Raw genomic sequence first — 24,749 nt, forward strand, 5'->3', positions numbered from 1 at the left:
CGAAGGCTTTTTTGATCCTATATACATATGCTTATATACCCCAACATGCACATTTTAATATAGAGAGATAGATTAATACTTGTTAACTCAGGGTATCCTAAATTCCTTTAGATTGGGCTAAATGTAGGATAAACACATGATTTATTGCTCACATAGAGGCACTTTAGAGAGTAAAAGGGGCATTATATTGATTGTTAGACTCGAACAAACGAAGACTGTCCTGGACAAAATGGGATGCATAATTTCTAAACTTAGAGGTATTTGATTTAATTATAATACTAGAAATGGTCTCGAAGCAAATTCATTAGACATCATAAATGTAAAAATAGCTATATAGGTTCCTTCTGCGTTTATTTTTTGTACAAGCTTAGGTGAAGAATGTATTTGTGTGTATTTAAGCTATTTGATGTAGGCAGTAAACTCATGATTGGTTAGAAGCAGGCATATGATTAAAACTTAGATTTGCCTGGCTCCAAAGCATCTTTCTACCACAATAAGGAAAAATCATACAGAATTTGAAAGATTAACACAAAGCAATAATGTTGGAGATACTATTTTACCATGTTTTGCAATTTGCAAAGTATATTTTATTTAAAAAGTCCCTGCTAAATTGATCTGACTAGCCTGTTTCTGTTTGTTTTTCTTTTGAATATACATTTAAAAAAATGCACAGATATTTTCATTGTAACCTTTAATGCCTATAGACAAACAGTGAAGTAAGTCTACGTCTGATGCAACAAATCCTGAAGACCTGTCTTCAGATTATTTAGTTTAACCTATAAGCTTCTAAAAGTGAAGGGCTTTGATTTATGGCCAATACTGTGAATTGCAAATATACCATCAGTGTTTTTTAGGACTACAAGTTCCTTTATCTTTAGTTGAAAATTATTCTGTATTCAGAAAGTAAAGAAAATACATATATATTCAAAATTTTATAAATCTTTTATTTGGTGATGAACTTACTTTACCTTTAAAAAAAACTCATAGAATTAGCATTCTTTGCAATATTCATCAAAATACCAGTTTTACCAATTTAGAAAATACCATTGTTCATTTTAAAAGATTAGCCAATCCTTATAACATTAAATAGAATATAACAAAATAGTTTTTTAAAAAATTTGAGTTCTATTTGTAAATTATTTTGACTTTATTACATTTTGTTTGTGGTCTGATATCTGAAAGGAAACTGATCAATAAAAGAAAATATTTGGATTTTTTTTTTTTTTTTTTTTTTTTTTTTTTTTAGACAGAGTCTCACTCTGTTACTCAGGCTGAAGTGCAGCATTGAGATCTTGGCTCAGTGCACCCTCTGCCTCCCAGGCTCAAGCGATTCTCCTACCTCAACCTCCTGAGTAGCTGGGATTACAGGCAACTGCTAACACACCTGGTTAATTTTTGTATTTTTAGTAGAGATGGGGTCTCACCATGTTGGCCAAGCTGGTCTTGAACTCCTAATCTCAAATGATCCACTCTCTTCAGCCTCCCAAAGTGCTGGGATTACAGGCATGAGCCACTGCACCCAGCCTGGATGTTTTTAAAAATAAGGTTTTATGCATTCTCTCTCATTTTATATTCTGCATGAGAGAAATAGCATGGTTCAAATATAGTAATGAATAATAGGAATATATATATATTATATGAGTAATATAGTTTGGAAAGATGCTGCTCTTTTATAAAATAATTGCTTTCCAGTCAGTAGAATTTAATTCATTGCATTGTTTCTGAACTTCTAAATGAAAGTATGAAAACCAAATCATATTACTTTTAAATAAATTAGCAAAGTTCGTTTGTGATTCAGAATCCCCATTAGATTAGTTTCTTCAGTAGTGGGAGTATATGAGTTTCATTATACTATTTCCAAGTCATAGAAAAAGGTAAACTATCAATTGATCGCATTCTTTTAGTCTAAGCCTGGATTTGATATTAGAAATTTGTACCTTAGGAAGTCTCAACCATTTTTAATGGACAGCCAAAAGACAAAACAACAAACTACAATACTCATGTTACAGATAAGGAATAAGAGTATTCTAGATCCCTTAGTATTTGAACCTTCAGATCTCAATAGCGTCATAACTGAACTTCTTAGCACTTCTGCTGATTCATGTATAAGATTCACATTCAAGGCCTGGAATGGTGGCTGATGCCTGTAATCTCAGCACTTTGTGAGGCCAAGGCGGGCAGTGAGGTCAGGAGTTGGACACCAGACTGGCCAACATGGTGAAACTCCATCTCTACTAAAAATACAAAAATTAGCCCGGCATGGTGGTGGGCGCTACTCAGGAGGCTGAGGAAGGAGAATGATTTGAACTTGGGAAGCGGATGTTTCAGTCAGCTGAGCTCGCACCACTGCACTCCAGCCTGAGTAAGAGAGTGTGGCTCCATCTCAAAAAAAAAAAAAAAAAAAAAAAGAAAGAAAATTCACATTCAAGCTCAGAAACAGGTTGGGTACTAATAGCCATCATCATTAGGCCAAGAAGAAATACAGAGCTATTTAAAGAAGCAACTGAGGTAGTTATTTCCTCTTTACCCAAAGAGTTCTTATAAAAGGAGATAAACATAAACTCTCAAGAAAAAAAATAGATATCTATCCTACACTTACAAATATCTAGGAATCATAAAAATTGGGAGGAGTAGGAAATGTGAAAAAAGTATTAACTTTTCAGATTATCTTGGTTTTATGGTACATAATGTTAACTGTAAGAAACATAATAGTGATAAATGTTTCAGATACATCAAACTATAATGAGTAGAAAATATATGCAAAAGTACTTCAGTTGTAAAAGTGGACAGGGAATAACAAAATAAAATCTTAATTGAAAAAAAGCAAAGTAAACTTTCAAGAAAAAAGAGAATAAGGCCATTATTACAAGCTAAACTTTTAGACAGTGATTTTTTAATGCATTTTTCTTAAATTTTATAAATTTTTTTTCAACAGAAACATAATGGATTATAGAAAATTAGAAAATGCAACTTAGTAAAAATAAGAGCACTGTATTCATACACACGAGACAGCTACTATTTAGTATGTTAGTTTTTTTTTTCCAGATCTATGTGTCTGAGAATATATCTGTATATATATATATATATAATTTTTTTATTTTTTGAGATAGATCCTCACTGTGTCACCAGACTGTAGTGCAGTGGTGCAATCTAGGCTGACTGTAACCTCCACTTCCCAGGTTCACGTGATTCTCCTGCCTCAGCCTCCTGAGTAACTGAGACTACAGGCGGGTGCCACCAGGCCCAGCTAATTTTTATACTTTTAGTAGAGATGGGGTTTCATCATGTTGACCAGGACAGTCTCAATCTCCTGACCTCATGATCCACACACCTCGGCCTCCTAAAGTGCTGGGATTCCAGGCATGAGCCACCGTGCCCGGCCAAATATGTTTTTTTCACATTGAAATCCTACTGTTTGGAAACCAAATCTTTTCAGTTTATGGTCCACATCTTTCTGTTGCAGCAAATTATCTTCTCATCTACTGTATAATTTATATTGAGATCTCTCAAGTTCTCCCCAAAAGACTTTATAGCTGGTTTGTCCAAACCAGGATCTAATCCAGGATTGTGTTTCATATCTGGTTGCTATCTCTATTAAGTCTTCTTAGGCTGCATCATCACCTTTTTCATGATACTCACATAATAAAAAAGAATCTGCAGGTTGTCTTATAGAATGTTCCCTCCTCCTGTGGTACTGGTTGCTTGTGGTTAATGATTTATGTTTCCAAAGTAAATTCTGTAGGAATAGGAAGAATTTGGCCTCCTAAAATGTTTTTTAAAAATTACATATGATATTTAAGTGCAGAAACTGTAGTTTTTTATTTCTTCAGGTTATTTGTACATGTACCATTCCTGCAGAGTGGTAAGAAAAGAAAAGAGTAAAGAAATTCAAGTAAACCAAAAATATTGCTGTGAGAAAATTTTGAAAGTAAATTCTAACTAGAAAAACAGAAATTACCATCTTGAGTTTTTGAATGTCTTATTTTGACTACCACTACTTGCCTGTATAGTAATTATGTGGCAACTGATCTCCATGAAAATAAGATAAAAGAGAAGAGAGAAGTTATTTTCTTCTGGAAGTTTGTTCTTAAAAAACAACAACAAGCAAACAGAGAAACAAACAAAAAACAAAATAGAGCATTTTCTTTTCATATACAGCAACATTTATGTTTATATATATTTACATAAATACATATACCACCTATTATTTTTGCAAAATAAATAAGCAGAGAAAGGTTAGCATTTGCTCTAAATCTACAATTAACAAAATGTTGGACACAAGTCTCAATTATACATAAATATTTTGCAATAAAAGGTTGGACTGAAAAAACAGAAATACCACCATTTCAATAACAGTGAGTTCTCAGGAATGTGTTAGGCATTTGAGCTAAAAATAATACCTTGGGTTGAAACATAAAATATTTCCTGAAATACACATTTAACTTGAATGCTAAAAAATATGGTCTTACACAAACAAAAGCATATCACAATGATGGGTTTGTTTCCATTCTATAGTTTAATTTTCTCAGCAAAGATTTTTATATCTTTAGAAAATCCCATTTAGAAAAATCTAGTTGAATTATAGCAACATATATACTATAGTACTTTGAGCTGTCAGGAAACAACCTTTAGGATGAACTACCTTTTTAGATTTTTCTGCAGTTTTATATGACAATATAGCAGTCATAATCTTTAAAATACATGATTTCATTTATAGAAGAAATTACACAGATTTTTTTTCACTAGCTTTTTAAAATTTCAAGATTTATTTTGGATCATCCATCATCATTACTTCTGATCTATCTCTGAGAAAAAGTTTATTTAGCAAGAGAAAATATTTTTTTAAAAAACATAGCATAAGTCCTTTTAAAAATATAAATTTAAGATATAAAATGCTTTATGTGTGAGCACACCTGAAATTCTTTTTTAGTTTTGATATGCGTTGTGGCTTCATGGTCAAGTATTTTTTAGGTGACATCTGTGTGTTTCACTCAAGATTATTTGGTATGGCATACATGGATATATTTCAGGACTCTGACCACAGAAACCTTAGAGATACTGCTCTACTCTAGAGCAAGTTAAAAATCACAACTACTGCTGTTTAAGCAAGGAAAATTTTATGTAAGAATTATCAGTTTCAAACTTACATCCTTGCTAACAATAGATTGCCAAAACATTTTAAGAATAAAAATTTCCAATCAATCTCTTCTTCATCCGTTTTTGGTACTGTTTCCCACTTTTTATGTAATGCTTCAAGTGTGAACCTCTTTTATGAGTATATGATGCTTAGACACACTATTGATTCTAATACTCTTGTCATTATTCTGAAAACATGTCTGAACCAATTATTTTTCCTTCTCCTGACCTTTATCCTACCAGAGCTGCCCTTATCAGAGTTTCAAATAGCACTTTCGGCAATAACAACTCTCTTATTGGTATCCTTATACTCCAGAGGTGTGAGGTTTATAGCCTTCAGACCACTCATTTTTTGCATTAGAGCAGTGGTTCCTAATGGAAGGTGATGTTGACCTCTGGCAGTCTGGAGACATTGTCATGACTAGAGGGTGGGGGTGCTACTGACATCTCGTGAGTAGAAGCCAGGAATGCTACTCAACATCCTAAAAGACACAGGACAATTCCCGACAACAAACTCGTATTCAGCCCCAAATGTCAATAGTGCCACTGTTGTGAAAGCCTGCCTCAGAGAAAATACTGAAAATAAAATTACATAAAGCAACAATACTATTACAACGTATTCGCTGTTTTTTAAATGCACCAATACCAATATTTTGGCATATGTTTTTCATACTGCTAGCAAATTTTAAGTTTTTTTTTTTTTTTTTTTTTTAATCAAATGGCATGTTGTGACTGTTCATCCTCAAAGATTACTTGTACATGCATGGTTTATTATTTGTAAAACACACATAGAAAAAACTGTAGTCTTTACTGTGAGAAAGGTCTTGGTAGAGCAAAACCTGATGCACTTTTATATTTGCATTTCATCTAAATAATGTGATTTGCTTTTTCCTCTTCCTCTGTCTTCTCTCTCTTCATACTTTTTTTTTTTTTTTTCTCTCATTCTGGTTGTCAGAACTCCCCTGATTGCAGCTGGAGTAATTGGTGGGCTCTTCATTCTGGTCATTGTGGGTCTGACATTTGCTGTTTATGTTAGAAGGAAGAGCATCAAAAAGAAAAGAGCCTTGAGAAGATTCTTGGAAACAGAGGTGAGGTATTTATTTCTCTTCTTCACGTGTTTAGGGATTTTCATTAGGTTTAGAAGGTTTAGATGATGTTCAGTTATTTAATTCAAGTAAAATTCTGTCCCATTTTCTATTATTTTATTTTATTAAACAAGGCTTGTAAAAAAAAACAGATTATATCGTAAAAATAGTCAAGACTTCAAGAGGGTAGATGGGATTGGTCAAGAAAATTATTGTATTGGGGAAAGTATCTATTATTTTGTGTGTATGGTTGGGGGAATCCCATTAGCAAACTCTAGATAGAGAATATCTTCATAAAAGCAGAGATAGAAAATATCTGCATCGATCTAGAAAATGTTCCAAAGAAAGAGAATCTTTCTCTTTCAAAACAAAACAGACAAGGAATGCATGTTTTAATTAGTATCATCCAATTGGTAGTCAGTGATCTTATTATACCAGCAGTGAAAGACTGAACTTATGGGATAAAGCTTAGTGTTGTAATCACATAGACGTTACAACACAATTCATAGGATGCATTTCATATTATGCATGGTGGTTATTGTGAGCATGTAAATTACTCATAAATGATTATAATGTCTTTTATATTGCTACCCTGAGTTCTCTAGCATAAAAGCAGATTGTTTTCATGGTACTGGAAACAGGGAAAAAGCAATTACAGAAGACTATGTATTACCGGACCCTTCTCAACTTCCATCCTACCTTTTTCCTGATACACACATTTGTGTCTAAACAATTCAGAGCAATTATGTTCTGAAACTAATCTTACCCAAGGTTTCTTGTTTTTCTCATTGTCAGTGTGACAATTTAACTTTTCCTTTGAACACTGACTGTAATGGGATGAATGGGAATATTCATTCATTCATACATTTTGCATACTGATAATTAAATTTTAGCTCTTTTTACCCGAAATCAAATCTAGATAGAAATATCCTGTGAAAGTTTCTGGAAGCTACCTTACAGCTGCATCTAGGAAAACATTTTCTAAGGATTAGAGTTATCGGAAATTGGAATGAGCTGGCTCATTAATAGACATGTTCAAACAAAATAAAGGTAGTCAGTTACATACATGGGAAACCCTAATAGTGATTCCTGCTTTAGCCGGAAGCTTATAGAAGAGCAATTTGATTACTTTTAATCTTGCACATGTGAATGAAAGTTTGGACACAACACATGTGCTTTGTGCTATGCATGTTTGCAATTTAGCTAGGAGGCCGGAGGCAGAGAGAATTCTTCCTCGTGACCAGCTTGAGGCAGTTGGTGAGAGAATTCTGAGAAGTGAAGCATTATAAACTAGAGTCGGAAAGGACTTGAAAGCTTGGAATAGCAGTATACATTTAGGTGACTGCATAATGGAAGAGAAAATCCTGTAACCACATACAGAGAAGGATCATTGCAATGAAAAGAGTTGTGTTGCATTATCTTGGTTTGGTGTTTTAATGCAGTGCTTTACAGGAATGTCCTTCAAACTGTCATTTTCTTAACTAAATAAACACACATTGGTTTTATAGGCAGGTTCTATTTTTATAGAAAATTTTTATTTGACTAAATTATTTTACGTTTGGAGGTCAGATAACTGTAGAATCCCTATCTTTCTCTTAGTAAAGGAAAATACCTATGATTTTCTATCATCTAAATAAAGGGGGAATTTTTAAGAGGGTCAATTTAAATCCTTCAATACTGAAGCTAGAAATCTCCCTCAGAAGTGAACATATGATGAATCGATACATTGTTTGCATACACTTCATGTTGGTACACGTTCCTCAAATTATTTTGCTCCAGATTGTCTTTTTTTATGTTACATGGGTAAAACTAGACAACATATTTTTTCAACATAAGCTGACTGAAATGCACTGTAAGCTTGATGCTTTGGTAGGTGACGTGATTCAAAATGTATTAATGAGACATGATCCCATCCCTTGAAAAGTAACAGATATAGTGCCTGCCATATGCCAGGCAATGTTCTAGAATTTTCCACAGATGTTATCTCATTTCATCCTTTCTCAAGTTTCTAAGGTGATTATTGCTATACCTATTTCACAGATGAGAAATAAAGGTTTAGGAAGGGCAAATTGCTTCCCGTGAGTGGCAGCACTGTCATATACATCTCCAAGTTTGAACCCTTTAAACCTTCTTTCTACCCTATCACTGCTGGCTTATAAAATGACACTATCCTTTTTTTAAAGGCATAATTTTTAAATTCCTAGAAACATGTGTCTAAACATAAAATACATTAAATGATATGCAAGAAAATTAAGGAAGACTAAAAAACTCAAGTAGAACTGTGTATATTTTAAGTATATCTCCTCCAAAATGCTGAAGCCTCCTCTCAGTATTGTGTGTGACTTGATGTGACTTTTGTATATGTGGTTTTTTTTTTTATTAACATGTACTTTTATTTTTAATAACTTTAAACTTTGGTAAAAGCTTAGAAAGCAAGAAATCCTGAACTGTTTATCAGATGTTAACATTTTATAGATGAAATCATTCTACAAGTTTTATAAAATCCTTTTTTAGTTGGAAATGACCCAGACATCCAAATGAGCATCCAAAATAATTTTAAGTTTTTAAATTTTATAAAAAGTTTGCTAGCAAGCATGTACCCATTTTAAATGATCATAAAAGTTATGTATTATGCATATAGCATGTGTATCAAAGTCTACCCAGTAATTCCTGTATGGTTGAATTGCTTTCAAGTGAAGGGGACTCAGTTGAGCAATCATTTTGAAATTTAAAAGATTAGTGATTCTTCCTGAGATTTTTAAAAATGTGACTTGAATATAGTTCTATGTTATCAAATTTATATTTAGCATAAATTTGAAAATGAAATTGAAGAAGATGAGTTGTCAAACTCATAATTGCAGAAGAGTTTGACCATAACCTCAGTTTACTGGTATTTTTTTTATATTCTTCCTAAAATTCTTGCTATAGCTCTACTTACCTTCACTCAAGAATCTTCTACTAATTAAGTAGGCCATGATTTTCACAGAAGCATGGTAATTCATACACAAGCTGCAAGGCCACAGTGCACTTAGCTTTGTAAATAGATATTTTGAAATACTGTTGGGGGTTCAAGACAATTTGAGTAGTAGTAGCCTTTGATTATTATGCCAGGAAAAAAGAGACTATTTGTGAAGTTTAGTTCCTTAATTTAACTTCAAAAGGAAAAAGAAAACTCCTATTTCTCATACTTGCCCTTTTACTCATACACAGATAAAAAGCTAAAATTTTCAACATAGGATACAGGTTTTTTGGTACCCAGAGTCTCTCTTAGATGTATATTTTTTTCCCTCACATATGCCAGTGATTGGCATGCATGCATATACTTCCACCCTTCTCATTCATTCTCCTAACTGAATCACATTCCAAAGATGACATCTGAAGCTACCAACCTAATTTTACTTCTCTGCCACACCCAGCCTACCCCATGGTTAGGTAGGTGTTCCACCCTACTCTCACCCTTCTGACCTGTCCCACTCCCTGTTGTATTCTGCTATATTTCTTCCTTCTTCTCCTTGCCATGCCCAAGCCGCTTTTTACAGTGGCCATCCAAACGCCAGCCCACGTTTATTATCTCAAGACTTGATTTTAAAGTGCACATTCTTTAGGAAGGAAAAAATATTGAGCCTCACTCCCCAGTTGTTGTTTGATTCCTTGCATTTCATAGTATTCACTTATGATCCAGAATCAAATCACAGAATTTTGGAACTATTGATCGAACATGTCCACTTTGCGCCTTGGTACTTAAAATGTGTTCGAGGACCACCATGGTACCTAGGCATCCCTTAGAGTTTTGTGCAAATGCAAAAATCTCAGGCCTACCCCAGACCTGCTGAACCAGGACCTATACTTAACAAGAACTTCAGGTTAATTCAGATGTACATTAAAGTTTTAGCAGCACTGTCTTAGGGTTTTGGCATTATGCTTTTTTTCCCTCTCCTTTGACATATTTGTTCTGGCTTCCCAGGTATATTTTACACTCTAAGAAGGCAGCATTTCCTTTCTTTAATGCATGAAATCCCCTAGCCTAGTATTTCTAGGTGCACATTTGTTGTTTGTGTTTGCCCTGGCAAAGAGCAGGAGAAGAGAAAGGACACGGTCTGAAGGAATGGATGAATGTGTCAGTGAAGAGTGAGTGGTGCATATTACAAAGGTATTGGTTGTCAAGGAAAACTCTATTTGTGTGTTTTTGCTTTGTGAGAAAGAGGACCAGAGTGAGAGAGAAGGATTGACTATTGGATTGAAAGTATAACCTTCTTCTTTCTGCTTTGCAGTTGGTAGAACCTTTAACTCCCAGTGGCACAGCACCCAATCAAGCACAACTTCGTATTTTGAAAGAAACGGAGCTGAAGAGGGTAAAAGTCCTTGGCTCAGGTGCTTTTGGAACAGTGTATAAAGTAAGTAAAAACAACACATACCGTTAGTTATTTTAGATTTTGTTTTATATGTTTAAAAAATAGCCCATAGAGTTATTAGTTTAGACAAACTAATTTTCTTATAATATTCAGAAAGGAAGACTTTTATAATATTAAGAGGTTGCTGTACAAATGAATTCATTAATTTTTATTGAATGAGCTGGGATGGATACAGTCTTGAGAGAAAAGCAAGAAACACTGATACAAAGCCAAGTATAGTTTATTTATCAATGCCTTTCTGAGCTCCTTGTATCATATTCCTTTTGGCAAATTTCTTTTCTTACCTAACTAGCAAGCCATAACCCATTTTCCATTACCCCTACACAGTGCTCCATGAACCCCACACATGCCTTGGCAATATACCATAATCCTTTGTCTTTTTTGCTTCTGCTTTTTTATCTAGTGCCTCCCCATCAGGACCCTACTGGCTGCTCTTTATAGAATCTATTCAAATATCCTGATGTCTTAATAAGTTGCAAATAGTTTCTAAATCATTTTTTGCCTGCCTAGTTACATTTATGATTTTGTAAATAATGTCCATAGTTTTGATATATTTGTCATTATAGGCAAACCAAAAATTGTGACATTATATGTGAAATTCAGGTCAGACAGGAGGAAAAGGTGACATCGTATGTTTTCAATTAAGAGCTATTTCTGGAAAGGAAAAGCTCAAATGATGGCATTTGTATGTTCACTTATTTGCCTTAATTACAAGACCAATTCAGAGTCTAGGCCCAAGATTAATTGTGGTAAAATTTATTTTAATGGTAAATAACAAGATTAAGAAACTCTTCTGGGCTAATGCTAAATCCTTCTTGTAATATCTATTACTTTGGCATTTAATATATTTCTTTTTCTTTCTTTCTTTCTTTTTTCTGAGACAGAGTCTTGCTCTGTTGCCCAGGCTAAAGTGCAGTAGTGTTATGTCTACTCACTGCAACCTCTGTCTCCCAGGTTCCGGCAATTCTTCTGCTTTAGCCTCCCAAGTAGCTGGGATTATAGGTGAACATCACCATGCCTGGCTAATTTTTGTGTTTTTAGTAGATATGGGGTTTTACCATGTTGGCCAGGCTGGCCTTGAACTCCTGACCTCAAATGATCCATCCCTTAGCCTCCCAAAGTGCTGGGATTATAGGCATGAGCCACTGTGCCTGGACAGAATATATTTCTTAAATATATCTGATAAAATTAATTGAATCGTAGAAACTTTGCATTTCAAAATAATCATTTTTTTTCTATTTAAAGCAATGATTTATTTAACAGAAAATAATTAGAATATAAATCTTAATTTTTCTCTCTTAATGCTCCAAAATAACCTAATCTTAAAATAAAACTTGCATTCTAAGGTCTAAATGTAGAAGTTTCCTAATTTTTTAGTATACATATTTTGTTAAATTAAATTTGGTATTAAATTGACATAAATTTCAGGACTTACTTTGCATAGGCACTGTTCTACTGTTCTAGGTAGACTTGATGCCTTTTCTAATCTTCAGATTTGATATATGTTCACAGAAACACAAATATTTCTGTTTCTCAATTTAGATTATGCTAGACAAAACCAGAATCAGACTGTATCATTTTATATCCTTAAAATTTGTGTCTAGTTACTGCAATTTTATTCACATCTTTAATAATTTTAATCTGTATTCATTTCTACAATAAAATGATATCAACAAATTATGTAGACAATAAATATAGAGTCCTAAATTGCAGTCTTGATTGTTTAAATTGAAAAATTGAAAGTAATGTTGTGAATTGGATCAATACTGACAATTATTCTGGATCATTTAGCTGTGCCATAAACCCCCATTCTAATGATTGGTTGCAGGATTTTCCCCACTTGAATTATCTGGTAAATGCTTCAATTCTCCATATTCACAGATGTCACTGAAGGTTTCTGTGCTAAACCACAGGACAAGTCAGCAGAAAAATATTAGGGCTTCCTTCCTTTAAATGTTGACCTGTTACCAATTTACTTGAGGCACTGACAAAATTTAAAGCAAGTAGGCAAACTTGGGTATTTATGAAGAAGAGGAATAGGTAGATAAAAAGATAGAGATAAATGGCAAATTTAAATGTATTATAACATACTTCCATTTTTAAGATAACTCAATCTTAGATTGTTCCTAGAGTTTAATCACCCCTACATTTTTAAAGATAACGTGGTCTGTAAATTAAATCTTATTTTAGACCCTGGATACTCTATAACTCAAGACTAAACACTATTTAATATCCTCAACAGAGAAAAATGTTACCCATTTAAGCATTTAATAATAAAGCTTTATTAACTTTTATTAAGAGCATTTATTTGTCTATTGTGCATGAGTGTTTTACCTTTATTGAAACTGCTTGTAATAAAAGTTTATTGGAAATTTCATAAGTTTTTTTAAATTATCTGCCTGAAGTGTCTATAGTTGACACTAAGTTTTAATGAATGTATCAGTTTTTATGAAGACATACTATTTCAAATTATAAAGGATTATTCTTGACTATAGAAATGCAAATTGGCTTAAGCAATTACTTATTTTTTCTCCTAATTAGAAATATTCTCTGTTTATGCATTCAAATTAGAACCAATATCATTGATATCAGATAGTAAAATATTTAATTGGTTGGGTCCAGAAAATAGGGAAATAATGAAATAAAATAATGAAAATAAATGAATAATTTAAATAAACATTTATTTTAAGAAGAGGCATACAATAATTTACATTGAATTTATATTCTTATTTTATTTATTTATTTATTTATTTATTTTTGAGATAGGGTCTTACTATTTAGCCCAGGGTGGAGGGCAGTGGTGTAATCACAGTTCACTGTAGCCTCGACCTCCTGGGCTCAAACCATCCTCACACCTGAGGAGCTGGGACCACAGGCATATGCCAGCACACTCAGCTCATTTTTTAATTTTTAATTTTTAGTAGAGTTGGGATCTCTCTATGTTGCCCATGCTGGTCTTGAACTACTAGGCTCAAGAGATCCTCTTGCCTTGGTCTCCCAAAGTGGTGGGGTTACAGGGATGAGCCGCGATGCCTGGCCTATATTATTTTAAAAGTACACTTTAGGGATACTTTAATATTGTTGCCATGCCTTTATAAAGTAACCCCCTCTGTGGTTACTTTACTGAATAATGAATAGTAAGCCTCTTTTCCACCCTAGATAACATCAGTGAGAAAATGCAGCCTATCAGTATTGGCCTTTCTGTTCTTTTTTCTATTTCTTTTTCAATTTGTTTTTAATTTTATGCAAAAAACTTGGCTTTTTATTTTGCATTTGACACATAGATTTTCCTATTCACCATGCCTTGTAAGAATGCAACCATAAATTCACTTTCTAAAAGTTAGTCTTCTATTTTCTTTATTATTGTTACTGTGTTTTAAAATAATTCTTGTGTTCAAGTCTCCTTATGATGCTGCAGCTTTGAGTAACACAACTACATATGTTGTAGCATAAAAGTTCAAAGTGAAAAGTTTTTGAATTTTTTTTATTTATGACTATAACCAGCTGATATTAAGAAAGACAGAAAGTAAAGATGTTCTGTTCAGGAATAACTATTTTTCTCATATTTTCATTTTAATGTTAAAAATTTTATAAGAAATATTTTCTAATGTCAGGACTAAAGAGCTAAAATTGGACATTTTTGGTTTCTTGTCCTCATGACCTCATATTTGCATTTGTGTTCATTTGGGAAAATATATCTTTAAAATGTATTCTTGTATTATCTGTACATCTTTGTGTGTCAGATCAAAATTATTGTCCTCATTCAAATGATATAGTTCACTTTACCTAGAAATGCTATTATTGAGCATAACGTCGTATTTCACTCAAACCCTACCAACTTTATTCTTTCCCAAAGCATAGTTCCTATTCAGATAATATAATTGTATTTTAATAGGAAAAGAGAACTAGCAACAGCCACTACAAATATCTTATACTTCTTCAGAGATAATAAAAACCCTTCACATGCACACATATACACATGCTTTAATAATGTAGACAAATTAATATGTGCTCAATATTCCCTAGCACTTGTCTTTGAAAATTAATCTTAAATATTTACTGTTGAAAATTAATTATTAAATCAATCTGAACTTGAAGAACATGAGAATATGCTTTTTTAATTCTTTTTTTCTTTTTACTGAATAATTAGATAATATTCAACTTGAGAAGATTCTAACATTACTTAGCCCAGTCTTATAAATTACAGATGATACAATTGAACTTCAAAAAGTAGAACAACCATATCAAAAAGTCAATAATATCATCCAAATCAGATATTCTATGATATCCTATTTCCATGTTTTCTTCACAATTCAAAGTCTTTTTCATGCACACAGTAGAATTTCACAGTAGTGCAAATATCTTGAAAGCAGGATATACATACTGTATATTCTATATATATAGTCATATATATGAGAGTCATCTTCAGATAATGAAAGCAGACAACAAACTTGCAGAGTAACTAACTTGTAACATGTAACAGGTTCTAAATAAACATTTGTTGATTTAGCTTATAATATTGAATGTTTTAATATTGAACTTATACATTATTTTGTAAGAACTTAATGGGTTGAGATGTCATATTTAATGTGAAATTTTTTTCTCCAAAGGGTATTTGGGTACCTGAAGGAGAAACTGTGAAGATTCCTGTGGCTATTAAGATTCTTAATGAGACAACTGGTCCCAAGGCAAATGTGGAGTTCATGGATGTAAGTACAGACATCCAAGCAATCACATTTTTCTCCATTATCAAATAGCCTAGATAATTAAAGCAAAAAATAGCTTAGATAACTAAAGCAAAACAAAACAAAAACTCCGCAACTTATGAATTTCTCCTATGAAATGTTATAATCTTATAATTAAAGATATTTCTTTTTTTTTTTTTTTTTTTTTTGAGACGGAGTTTCGCTCTTGTTACCCAGCCTGGAGTGCAATGGCACGATCTCGGCTCACCGCAACCTCCGCCTCCTGGGTTCAGGCAATTCTCCTGTCTCAGCCTCCTGAGTAGCTGGGATTACAGGCATGCACCACCATGCCCAGCTAATTTTTTGTATTTTTAGTAGAGACGGGGTTTCACCTTGTTGACCAAGGTTGGTCTCGATCTCTTGACCTTGTGATCCACCCGCCTCGGCCTCCCAAAGTGCTGGGATTACAGGGTTGAGCCACCGCGCCCGGCCCTAAAGATATTTCTAAGACCACTTCACATTGTATTATACTTTTTAGATCATATCTGCTTCACTGCTATCTGCCTAGATAGTTCACTAGAACTTGGCTTTAGAGTTTGAAGATGTTTACAATCCCCAAGGTGAATTATCTTCCATGTTGAATCAGATGTGTAATATTCTTATATTTTCTTGTTAAATATAACCAAATAGCCCTCAACTGACAGCAATACATAATTTCAACTGAAAAAATATTTAATAACCAAAAATCACCAGTTGCATTTAATAATCAAATATCATGAGTGTATTTCTCACAATTAGTTGCACCGAACAATATTAGAAAGGCTATGCGGTGGTGGCAATAAGTCACTAATATTTACAAAGTATTTACTAAGTGCCAAGCACTGTTAAAATAATTCACAAATAATAACTTATTTATTCCTCAAAATATGACAGACCAAGAACCTGGGATTAACCCAAGATTACTCCAAGGTCACAAAGTTAGAACATGGCAGGTCTAGACTTTGAATTCAGGAAGCCAAGCTTGAGTAGGGATCAGTAAACTTTCTTTTACAAGGTTGGATTGTAGTCAGGCTTTTACATGCTATGTGTTCTCTGTGGCAGAGGCTCAACTCTGCCCTTTTTGGTGGGAAAGCTGCTATAGATAATTAAAGCAAAACCAAACAAAGCACAAACTAATGGAAATGGGTGTGACTGTGATTCAGGAAAACTTCTTATTTACGTAAATAAGCTGCAGGCCAGATGTTGCCTAAGGGGAAGGCAGTGGCTGAAATTGATACTTTGAAAAATTAACCAAACTGCTTTATTTTATTATGGTTATGATGTATTTAGTTGAAAATATCAATCAAGATTAGTTTCTACAGCAAGTTAGTCTCTGTTAAATTTAAATTAAGAACCTACCTGAGTCAGGTAATTACCCCTTGACATTTACTTTTTTCAAATCGAATTCAGAAGAGAAGACTATGGGTTAAAATACTCCAACTATAGAATAATAACAGACCTCTAAAGAATAAAAAAGTACTTTATAAGGTCAATCAGAACTTTGAGATTTCCCACAGCAAAAATTGTGATTTGAACTGTTCAGCAAATTTCAGAGAGTAGGGTGGAATAAAATTATATATGTATCATGCTGTTATTTTTTCACATTCAATACAAGATATCTTGCCAGGGGTTCTATCAAAGACCATATATGTTCTTTATCTTTTAGCATAATGTCTTGAGTAATAAGAATGATTTCTATTTCAAATGACCTTTATATGAAAGATGATGCAAGCATATGTACTTTGATTTTTTTAAAAAGACAGATTGCTATATACCTCTATCCAGTTTCTCTTGAAAGCTCTTTTACAAGTTTTACAGGAGCTGTCTTTGACCTTGAATAATTTATTTGTGTATAATGCTAACTACTTTGTATAAAACTACTTTCAGCTTAACTTATTATTAGTTCTCATATAGTAGGCTGATAATCAGCTGGTACAAACCAGTTTTTTGGCTTGGTTGGTTTCATGCTTTACTAGTTGCTAAATATTTTAAATACCACTTTGTTCCATATCTATGGGCATTTATATAACAGACAATGAGACCAGGAACTAAATAATGTTTCTTTCTTCAGTTCTGTAAAGATTCTGACACTCCACAGCTACATGTCCAGAATTACATGTTAAAATTTAAAGCTGAAGACTTTTTCAGTTATGTATCAATTATTCGATTTGAGCTTGATCACAGCTATAAATTTGTGAAGGGAATTTTTAAAGAAATTAGAAGTTATAAAGGGAAATTACAATGAGTAGAAACAGTATAGGTTAATTTATAATACTGGCAGAAAAAAATTGTGTCCAGCCTAGGCTGCAGCCAAAGCTGAAATTCACAAGAATGCTAATAATCTCTGCTGGAGGCTCGAACAGCCATTTTTGTCATATTTCCATGGAAACAGACTGGCAAAGGGGGGTTAAGAGGCTACAAGATAATCACACCTAGGAAAAAGCTCTAAAAACCTCATGATGATTTCGAATGATTATTTGAAAGCTCCTAACCCCATCCATTTTTTTTTCTTGCTCTGATGTATATTCCCATGGAAATGAGAGTAGAGACAGCAGCTTGAAGTCTTAGATTTCTGCTGAATTTTAGATGAGGTGCTGATTGAGCCATGAAAGGAGTCATTTTCCTAGATGGTTGATGGATTTGGTAACCAATGGATTCAGAAGAATCTGTTCTTTTTAAAAGTTAAAAAAAGTTAAGGTAAATATTTTGACTGTGCCTTTCCTACTTGTGGATAGATGCTAGAAGAGTAACAGATTGATGGACAGCTATCAGCAGAGTTTTAATAAGTACCAGGCAGAAACATGTCCTATTATTTTGGTGTCTTCTTTCAAAACATTAGAAGATAGCATCATGATGATTAAAACGCAATTTAACTGGCAATATCAATGTTGAATTTAATATTTAACATAGGCTACTATAATTTTAGCATAAATATAAGCCTATATTTCATACCTACATTTTTAGCTCATCAGTTATGTGTTTAGATCATTATAAAAGTATTTGAATAATAAACCACAAAAAAGAGATAAGTATAAGATAAATTATTATAATTTGAATCTAAGGATTGAGTTGAAATTCTAAATATTCCGGTTACTTGGTTAAAAGTAATATGTTTAACTTGTTTAGTTTAGGTTCTTTCAGATGCAGAAGCTATGCCTGAAATATGAATTTGAGTGACAGTCATTTATTTTGGAGGTGAAGGACTCACCACTAGGGGAGTGTAGAAATAAGAGAGGGGAACTAATAAAGCTAGCGGCCATTATGAGTGACTGGAGCTCCTTTTCACTGGGAAGACTCTGGCAGCCAGTGTAGGACATACACCTCAGAATTATCCCACTCAAGGGTTAAGGGAGCTGAGGATGTAGGACTGCTGGGGGAAAGTGATATTTCACCCCCTACATAAACTTCCAGCCCAGCATGGCAAGATAGGCGTCAATGGAAAGACAGCTGCCAAGCAAAGAAAGGTGGGTAGGGGTCATCTGGTATAACACTATGGTAGAATGTTCCAAGGATAACTTTCGAACTAAATAAGATCTACTGCAACCATGTTTTGCAAGCTAGTGTGTGTGCATATTTGCATTTATAAGCTTGTGCTTTTATACCATTCTTCAGGAGAAAAGAAAGCTTCCAAAGGCAATGGAAATGGCATACTCTTATTAATTGTTAGAACCCCTTTCCCCCACTCGTAACTTTATACTGGGAATAGAATAGTCTAGATTCAATAACCACCACTACTGTATTCAGGAATAGAATAGTCTAGATTCAATAACCACCACTATTATATTCATCATTCATTGCTGTGCTTTACTGGTTATTATAAGAAATAACACAAATATAGCAACTTAATACTCATAATTCATCACTGCATTAAAAACTGTTGATATTCAAGGGTAAAGGAGAGGACTTTTATATTTTCTTAGAATTTTTTACCATAGGAAAAAAAATAAATAATGGGCAGTTTGTGTTCTATTAAATGCCACACTAAAAGCAAAAAAAGGGGAGTTTGGTCACCCAGGGGTGTTACTCTGCTCACCTGAATATGTCTAATGGATTTATAATGACAATAACACAGAGCTAGTGAATGGCCAGTACACTCTTCATTCCCATAAAGAAAGATCACATTGAACAACATTAAGAAAATGACTCCAAAGGCCCACCTTCATAAGAATACCTGCATTTATATGTGCTCCTAGTTCTTGTTTCAAATAAAATTATTTCATTAGGAAAAGGAAAGTGATTTTAGTTGTTTTTTCTTTTCTTTTCTTTTTTTAATCCATCAAATGGTGCAGAACACATACATAAGAAATGAAGCTATTGAATAAGATTCCTGGAATTGTGCATTATCATCTCATAAAATCAGACAGATTGTCCACTTTTCCAAGTTCCCATCACTCTGTATTTTTCCCCAATATTTAAACCTAATATCAGTTGACTTTGTTTTTCTATGTTTTATCTAAATTATTTGCTTTTGTAAAAAAAAAAAATGAAAGAAATTCTGTGATTATTCTAAATTCTAGTGACTGATCAACAGTCATGGCTTTGTATTTACATGCCTTTTTTTTGGCTTTCGTTTCAACTTTTCCACACCAAATTCACCACAGTAAAATACTGCAAGGAAACATGTTTTAAATCACCTAACTTTATTATGTAAATAGTAACATTTTTAGTAAAAGAATAGCTTGTTTTTCTCTCCCTATACCATAGGAAATTTTATTTATCTTATGCGACTGCTCTTTTTCTATTTTCTGAAGAAATGTTCGTGTGAATTTTCTTTATATGTTTCTCTTTTCTGTATTTCCTTATGATATTTGGTATCTTGGGAATTATTTCAACTCTAATTGATATCATATTAGTGGGGTAAAATATAATTTATCAGTAGTTTGCATTTTCTCTCAGAGTTTAACAGGCTTACAAAATTATTTGAAAAGATGTTTTGTTCTATAACATTTTCACATTATTAAATTTCATGTGTATGACTTCACATAGTAACAATAACTCTTAGCTATATCCTGTGTCATACTAATAGTGGATTTTATTTGTAATTTTTGTGTATACAGTAAGTATATATATTTATGGGGTACATGAGATGTTTTGATACAGGCATGCAATGTGAAATAAGCCCATCATGGAGAATGGGGTATCTATCCCTTCAAGCATTTATCCTTTGAGTTACAAACAATCCAATCACACTCATTGTTATTTTAAAATTTACAAGTAAGTTATTCTTGACTATAGTAACTCTGTTGTGCTGTCAAATAGTAGGTCTTATTCAATCTATTTTTTTGTACCCATTAACCATCCCCAGCCCACTATCTTTCCTAGCCTCTGGTAACCATCCTTCTACTCTTTATCCTGATTAGTTCAATTGTTTTGGTTTTTAAATCCCAAAAATAAATGAGAACAGGTGATGTTTATCTTTCTCTGCCTTGCTAATTTTCACTTATAATAATGATCTCCAGTTCTATCCAAGTTTTGCAAATTACTAGATCACATTCTTTTTTATGGCCTAATAGTACTCCCTTGTGTCTTTGCACCATTTTCTTTATTCATTCATCCATTGATGGACACTTAGGTTGCTTTCAAATCTTACCTAACAGTGCTGCAAAAAACAGGAGTACAGATATCTCTTCGATATACTGATTCTTTTCTTTATGGGTATATACCCAGCAGTGGAATTGCTGTACCATATGGTAGCTCAGTATTTGGTTTTCTGAGGAACCTCCAAACTGTTCTCCATACTGGTTATATTAATATCCATTCCCACCAACAGTGTATGAGGGTTCCCTTTTCGATGTATCCTTGGCAATAACCCAGCTAGCATTGGTTATTGCCTGTCTTTTGGATGTAAGTATTAAGCCATTTTAACTGGGGTGAGGTATCTCACTGTAGTTTTGATTTGCATTTCTCTGATGATCAGTGATATTGAACACCTTTTCATATGCCTATTTGACATTTATAGGTCTTCCTATGAGAAATGTGTATTCAAATCTTTTGCCCATGTTTTGATCAGATTATTAGATTTTTTCCTATAGAATTGTTTGAGCTTCTTATATATTCTGGTTATTAAACCCTTGTCAGATGGCAAGTTTGCAAATATTTTCTCCCATTTTGTGGGTTGTCTCTTCACTTTGTTAATTGCATCCTTTGCTGTGCAGAAGCTTTTTAACTTGACATGAACTCATTTATTCATTTTTGCTTCGATTGCCTGTGCTTGTGGGGTCAAATAGCTTAGGAAATCTTTGCCCAGATCAATGTCCTGAAGATTTTCCCCAATGTTTTCTTGTAGTAGTTTCATAATTTGAGGTCTTAGATTTAGTATTGAATCCATTTAGAGTTGATTTTTGTGTATGGTGGGAGATAGGCATCTAGTTTCATTCTTCTTCATGTGGATACCTTTTCCCAGCACCATTATTGAACAGACTATCTTTTTCCCAGTGTACATTTTTGGCACCTTTGTAAAAAATGTGTTCACTGTAGTTGTGTGGATTTGTTTCTGAGTTCTCTGTTCTGTTCCATTGGTTTATGCAACTACTTTTATGAAAATACAGTGCTATTTTGGTTACTATTTCTGTGTAGCATAATTTGGAGTCAAGTAATGTGATTCCTCCGCTTTGTTCTTTTTGCTTAGGATACCTTTGGCTATTCTAGTATTTTGTGGTTCTATATAAATTTTAGGATTTTTTTTTCTATTTCTGTAAAGAATGTCATTGGTATTTTTATAAAGATTGCGTTGAATTTGTAGATTGCTTTGGGTAGTATGGACATTTTAACAATATTGATTATTTCAATTCATGAACATGGAATGTCTTTCCATTTTTGGGTATTCTCTTCAATTTCTTGCATCAGTGTTTTATAGTTTTTATTATGGAGATCTTTTACTTGTTTGTTTTAGTTAAATCCTAGGTATTTAATTTTATGTGTAGCTGTTATAAGTGGGATTACTTTTCTGATATTTTTTTCATATTGTTCATTGTTGGCATGTAGAAATGCTACTGATTTTTGTATGTTACTTTTGTATCTTGCAACATTACTGAATTTATCAGTTCTAATAGCTGCCTTGTAGAGTCTTTAGGTTTTTCCAAATATAAGATCATATTATCTACAAATAAGAACAATTTGACTTCTTTTCCAATTTGGATACCCTTTATATCTTTATCTTATCTAGTTGTTCTAGCTAGGACTGCAAGTTCTATGTTGAATAACGGTGGTGATAATGGACAACCTTTTCATGTTCCAGATCTTAGAGGAAAGGCTTTCAACTTTTCCCTATTCAGTATGGTACTAGCTGTGAATCTGTCACATGTGGCTTTTATTATGTTGAGGCATATTTTTTATATCCCAGTTTTTTGAGGGCTTTTATCATGAAAGGATGTCAAATTTACCAAATGCTTTTTAGCATAAATTGAAATGATCATATGGTTTTCATTATTTCTGTTGACATTATGTACCACATCTATTGACTTGCATATGTTGAATCATCCTTGCATCCAGGGATAATAGTGGATTTAAAAAAATTCATGTTACTTAATTTAATTATATTTTCTGGCCTTTCTGGTTTTGTCTGTTTGCATTTATGAAAATAATTCAACTATTTCAGAGGTGAAACAAATGCATAATTTAATTTTGTAAGGCTTATACGTAAGACTTATATGTCTTACATGTCAGAGGAAAGTATACTTTTGGCATGATCTTAAAAAGTCAGTTAATCAATCCTCTTTCCCTTAAGAAAAGAATATAGCTAAAATAATTAAGAAAAGTGCTAGAAATCAATATTGCTTTTAAAAAAATAAAAGAGTATTTTTTAAAAGAGAATCTATAAACTCCACTAGAAACAAAGCTTTCAAAAGTCTACTAAAAAATAAAAATAAAAAGTTCCCAGTTGTTAAGACAAATAATTTCTGTCATAGTTTATTTCATTGACTCTTGTTCATGTCCTGTTAGTTGAATAGAACTAGTCAGTAATCAGAAGCATCACATTTGAGATCACTATTTCAAAATCCCAGTCTCCAGCTACATTCTTCTTCCTTTCCAGTTCATTTTCCTTTCACTGACTCTCCTTTGTCTCACCATCCCTCAGCTGCTTCCTAACTCACATCTCTCGGCAGCCTACTTAGATTCATGGACCATCGTAGTAATCATGTTCTTAGAAAAAATCTTGAATTTCCTACTTCTTAAAATCATGCAGCGAGTAAATAATCTGAGAAATATTGAAATATCTCAGTGCAAAATTCTAGACCTCTTTTCAATATGTAAATTTTTGCCTAGATTATCTCACTAGATTAGCAAATTCCGTCTCTCATCGTTTTATGACTCTGACCTCATCTCCATCCTTAATATTGCCACATGGAAATCTTAGGAAAATCTCAAATTTATCACACCCACAATAGATCTCTTCATCTTCTCTTCTCAGTCTCTTCTGCCTTCAATTTCGACCATTTAAATAATTTGTATCTCTATCCACCCTATTGTACCTATCAATATTTAAAATTTATCCTTGAATGTCACAACTTCTCAAACCACCAACTTCCAATTCAAGAGTAAATGCTTTGATTCTATACCAAAAATACATTTGGACAATTTCCTCTTCCTTTTTCTACTCTTTTCCCATCATCTTAATCCAAGCCCTCAACTTCTTCAGCTTAAATTATGAGACTAGCTTCCAATTTGATCTCCCTACTTTTCACAAAGCTTGAATTTTGCAAGTCCTCTGCATGAGAGTTTTAGTGGCTTTACTAAAGTAAAATACTAGATTCTTAGCTTACAGAGCTCCTGATTTCTTTTCCAGTAGTTTTTCTCTTCATGGACTTTCTTACCATTCCCTTTATAAGCCAAGCCAGTCAGTGTCTTCACTTGAACTGTTCATCTTCCAATCATAGCTAATGAACTCCCAGTTATCCTTATCTTCTCAGCTTAAGTGTACTTTCTCAAAGAGCACTTTCCTGATTTCTTAAATTATAACTTACTAATAGTACTCAGAAATGTTCATAGGTTATCATATGTTAATATTATTTATCCTAGTTTTTATTGTAGAATTCCACTCTCTACCACTAGACTACAAAATCCTTGATGACAGCAACAATGTCTGCTGACTCCATCACTGCATATTTATGAGCAAGCACAATATAAGCACATAGGAGACAGAATAACTACTTGGTTAATGGTCTAAATCGATATTTTTTACTATTTTTTAAATGACTTATTATTCCTCCTTTATACCCAGTAGCCTAATTCATTTCTGTGGTATTTTTTTTCCAATTGTTCTATCATTATTTGGCATATTATACTTGCGATCATTTTTCTTAGGTATTCATATTGCTCATATCTGATTCATTTCTACAAACTCAGTTTAAGATCTGTCTTGAATCTAGAGCACTAAATGAGTCACAGAGAAA

General features: G+C 33.1%; 1 protein-coding gene across 5 annotated transcripts in view; it reads left to right on the plus strand.

Moving 5' to 3' along the window:
* Positions 1-24,749, plus strand: part of ERBB4 (erb-b2 receptor tyrosine kinase 4) — a 1,202,488-nt gene that overhangs the window by 927,165 nt on the left and 250,574 nt on the right. For all 5 annotated transcript variants that reach the window (XM_003925582.4, XM_074399075.1, XM_074399073.1 and 2 more), the window contains exons 17-19: positions 6,092-6,224; positions 10,493-10,615; positions 15,244-15,342. In XM_003925582.4, coding sequence (XP_003925631.1) covers positions 6,092-6,224; positions 10,493-10,615; positions 15,244-15,342 — 355 coding nt within the window. The remainder of the gene's footprint in view (positions 1-6,091; positions 6,225-10,492; positions 10,616-15,243; positions 15,343-24,749) is intronic.

The sequence above is a fragment of the Saimiri boliviensis genome, chromosome 5 (assembly GCF_048565385.1).
Source record: "Saimiri boliviensis isolate mSaiBol1 chromosome 5, mSaiBol1.pri, whole genome shotgun sequence".
NCBI classification, from domain to species: Eukaryota; Metazoa; Chordata; class Mammalia; order Primates; family Cebidae; genus Saimiri; species Saimiri boliviensis.